This window comes from Crocuta crocuta, unplaced genomic scaffold (assembly GCF_008692635.1).
Source record: "Crocuta crocuta isolate KB4526 unplaced genomic scaffold, BGI_CrCroc_1.0 scaffold234, whole genome shotgun sequence".
In the NCBI taxonomy this organism is placed as follows: Eukaryota; Metazoa; Chordata; class Mammalia; order Carnivora; family Hyaenidae; genus Crocuta; species Crocuta crocuta.
The window spans coordinates 2,476,577-2,480,685 of NW_027529647.1; the positions used below are offsets into that span (position 1 = coordinate 2,476,577).

General features: G+C 58.4%; 1 protein-coding gene across 1 annotated transcript in view; it reads right to left on the reverse strand.

Moving 5' to 3' along the window:
• The window catches only part of AMDHD2 (amidohydrolase domain containing 2), a 9,408-nt gene extending 5,443 nt beyond the window's left edge, over positions 1-3,965 (reverse strand). Inside the window, exons 1-3 of the mRNA XM_077762775.1 lie at positions 3,918-3,965; positions 3,696-3,855; positions 3,478-3,617 (exon numbers count right to left, since the gene is read on the reverse strand). Of these exons, the coding sequence (XP_077618901.1) occupies positions 3,478-3,617; positions 3,696-3,855; positions 3,918-3,965 (348 nt within the window). The remainder of the gene's footprint in view (positions 1-3,477; positions 3,618-3,695; positions 3,856-3,917) is intronic.
• Between the last annotated feature and the right edge of the window lie 144 nt (positions 3,966-4,109).

The window sequence follows — 4,109 nt, forward strand, 5'->3', positions numbered from 1 at the left end:
AAAAAAGGAAAAAAAGAAAAGGGGCGCCTGAGTGGCTCAGTCAGTTAGGCATCCAACTTCAGCTCAGGTCATGATCTTACAGCTCGGGAGTTCGAGCCCCGCGTCCAGCTCTGTGCTGACAGCTCAGAGCCTGGAGCTGCTTCACATTCAGTGTCCCCTCTCTCTCTCAAAAATAAACATTAAGGGGCGCCTGGGTGGCTTAGTCGGTTAAGCGTCCGACTTTCGCTTAGGTCATGATCTCGCGGTTCGTGGGTTCGGGCCCCGCGTCGGGCTCTGTGCTGACTGCCAGCTCAGAGCCTGGAGCCTGTTTCAGTCTGTGACTCCCTCTCTCTCTGACCCTCCCCTGCTCACGCTGTCTCTCTCTCTCTCCTAGAAATAAATAAAACATTAAAAAAATTAAAAAACAAACAAACAAACAAACAAACAAACATTAAACCGGGTGGCTCAGTCCATTAAGTAACCTACTCTTTCTTTCTACTCGGGTCATGATCTCACAGTTCGTGGGGTCAAGCCCCGCATCAGCCTCGGGGCTGACAATGAGGAGCCTGCTTGGCATTCTCTCTCTCTCCCTCTAACCCTCCCCCACTCTCTCTCAAAACAAATCAATAAACTTAAAAAAGATAAGAGATGAGTTTTTCCAGAATAGATTTTTTCCCCCTCGAACACACCCTCTCAACCCTTGCCCTCAGCCATCTGTGGAGGATAAGCCCACGTTGCACCAGGCGACCCCGTTGTGACAAGTGTCAGGCCCCATCCTGGAGCGCTCTCCAAAGTCTTCCAAGAGAGCTTAGTGCCAGACACGGGGCTCCGGTCAGATGGGCAGGGAGCGGGTACCCCAGCCCACGGGACGGATGGACGTGTGGGTAAATCCCTGGGTCCTGTCTTTCCCAAGAAGTCCTTGTGATATGTTCTATGGGGTTCTGCAGACAGCCCGCACTGGGACCGCCACACGGGGACAGGGGACCCGCTCGATGCTGTGCCCGTCACTGGCTGTTGTCCCCGCCCAGTCTCACAGGCGCTCCTCTCATGAGGGAACCTCTAGGAAGGTATCCGGCCCAAGTCCAGGTCTCATGTTCTGAACCCGAGGTGACGCCTGAGCACGATGCTCAGAGTTCACTTCATACTTCAAAACAAACCTGAGTTCCACAAGGGAAAGATAAAGAGTGCTGAGTAGGGAGGGGAGAATAAACAACAGCGTGGAGGTAAGGAAAACGAGGCGTGTTCCAGGCAGGAAAGCAGTGGGAAAGGTCAAAGCGTAGAGGGTGTATGAGGTCAGAGGCAAAGGCTTGGCTGCCACCTGAAGAGGCAGCAGATCTTGGCTAAGCAGAGGACGGACCGGAAGCAGAGAACACTTCAGTAAGACTGAAGGAGGCCCCAGAAAAAGAGCAGGTGGTCTCAGTGGGCCAGAAAACGATGATAAGGGACGTGGGTAACTTCTGACAGAGCAGCACAGTTCTGCCCAGTGTGAGCCAGCTCTGGAAGGAGGTGGGTGGATGGGGGAGGGAAGATATCTATGTGAACAGGCCCATAGTGCCTAAGATGATACTGGAATGAAATTTTCACACTCACAGGCCGCCAGGATGTTACTTTCTGCTGTCCAAGGCTTTCATCCTACGAGCGGTCGTGGAGAGTGACAAGTACCAGCAAGAAGACATAAACTACACGGGCGCCTGGGGGGCTCAATCTTAGGTTAAGTGTCCGACTCTTGGTTTCAGCTCAGGTCAGGATCTCACGGTTCGTGACGTTGAGCCCCGAGTCAGGCTCTGTGCTGACAGCACAGGCTAAAAGCACAGAGCCTGCTAGGGATTCTCTCTCCCTCTCTCTCTGCCCCTCTCCAGCTTGTGCGCCCACGTTCTCTCTAAACAAGGAAATAAACATTAAAGACAGAGAAGAAAACTAAGCCGGGCACCCTAGTCACCAAAAACTCCCTCTCTTAGAAAAAGAGGCCTCAAATGCGCTGCTGAACCCACGGACACAGCAGAGCCAGTCCCAGATCCAAAAAGGAGGCAACAGGAGAACAAGATAAAACAAGGCAAAGGCCCTTCAGGCAGAGCCTGGGCACAGGCGAGAGAACGGCCCAGAATGGCTGGAACGCACCCGGGGAGAGGGCGGGTAGGGCAGGAATGCTCGGAGGGGTGAAGGGGTGGGGCTGAGTGGGGTGCCAGCCCCGTCCCCGGGAAGGCCACTGTGGCTGAGCAGGGCCAGCAGGTGGGAGACTAGGCGACAGCTCGAGGCCTCGCTGCCGGGGCCTGGGAAGGGGAAGGACAACACGGTGGGCCTGTTCCCAGATTCCGGCCGGGACCCAGCAGGGCTCGATGACCAAGGGAAAAAACACAGACCCAGGTGGTTTGCAACAGGAAGGTGGGCTTAGTTGGTAACATCTGACTCTGTGATGGGAGGCCTGGGGGAAATTTCCAGGAGAATACCCCCAACTGGCAATTCTCCACGTGTTGAAGAGGGTAGTACCGCCCACAGTGCTTGAGCGCCCCACGGCCCCAAGCGATAAGCGTGGTGGGAACTTAGGTTTGGAAAATGGAGGCTCCGACACAGTAAGGACGGTCTCGTGTGCCCCCCATGATAGATGAACTCAGGGGCCAGGACCAAACCCGAAGGCCACACCCAGACTCCCGCAGCACCCAACTCATACTGTGCGTCCACACACCCAGGACACCCCCCCCCCGCCCCCCGCGTGACAGGCAACGTGGCCCATAATCGCAGAGAGGACCCTGTGCTGGAGAACACAGCTCGCTGAAACCAAGACAGGGCGTTAAAGAGCCACTGTCGCCCTTCCCCAGCTCAACCCCGGTAAGGAAGCATCCACGCTTGTCAAAACCCGTGAAGCGTCCAGCAGTAAAGAGGCACGATGAATACCACGTGCTCCCTAAGGGCTACCATACGCAGTCACAGCCAGAAGAAAACCCAATAAGACGCCAGGGTGGGGGATAAAACCGGAGAGTCTGCCTAGAAGTGAAAACGTCTACAGGGAGGTGCAGGCAGGGGAGGAAGTGGAAGGGTGGGGGGGGGTAGAGCTACAAGAGCAGCAGCGGGGGATGGAAGGGGTGGCAGGGGCGGACAACAAGCTTCTTTCTGGAAGGCACGTCTAGTGGAGTCACACAACACAGACAAGTGAGGGGGGATGAGCCTGAGATGCAACTACAGAGGGGGCAATCCAGAAAGTTCCAGCAATCGGCTTCTGGAGCCTGGAGGCGGCCAGGGTGCAGGACGGAGAGGACTTGCAGCCCCGAAGACAGAGACAATACACACAAACGCCTGTGGGAAGGGCTGCAGAGGCAGTGGGGCCGCCTGCGGGTGGGGGAAACCCTGGAGGCTGGGCCTAGACGCAGGACCCCAGGCCTGGGGCGGGTGAGGCCAGACCCAGGTGCCAAGGGGTGTTCGTGGCGTGGCAGGGCAGGTTTGAAAATTAAAGAAGTGCTACTTCTGCAGCCCCCTTCCCTTGAGACAGAAACCTGACCTCACCTTGTGATAAACCTCCGGGGGTGAGGTGACCAAAGTGGGGCAGAAAGAGGTGACTCCATGCGACAAGATCCTCTGGGCAACCAGGGCGACTCCGGAACCCACGTCCTCCGTGGCCTGAGAGAAGTCAACGCCAAACCCGCCTACGGCCACAAAGACGGAGGTTCACGACACCCGGCCCACCTTCTCTGGAGCCCCAGCCCCTAAGCCCCAGGCCGCACCGTTGATCTGCACGTCGATGAAGCCAGGCGCCAGGATGCAGCCCCCGCAGTCCCGCTGCTCATCGGCCATTCGCCGCTCCTCGAAGAACAGCTTCTCGGGGTCCAGAATGCGGCCTCCGCGCACCCACAGATCCTCCCTGCGGCCAGAGCCGGGCTTGGACTAGGACGGCTGGTCCCGGGGCCCACCAGGGCAGCGCCCCCCTCTGCGCCCTGCCCCCCTACCANGAGCTGGGGCTCCGGGGCCCGCGCCTTGCCCTGCCCGTCGCGCATCGTGAGCCACCCGAGCCCCACCGAGCGGGCGCTGCCCGGAGCCCCGCAGCCCGAACCCCGCTCTCCGGCTCTGCGCGCACCCGGCCGACTGCAGGCCGCCCGGCTCCCGGGCCGCGCCCACGTGACCCTCAGCTGACTGAGGCG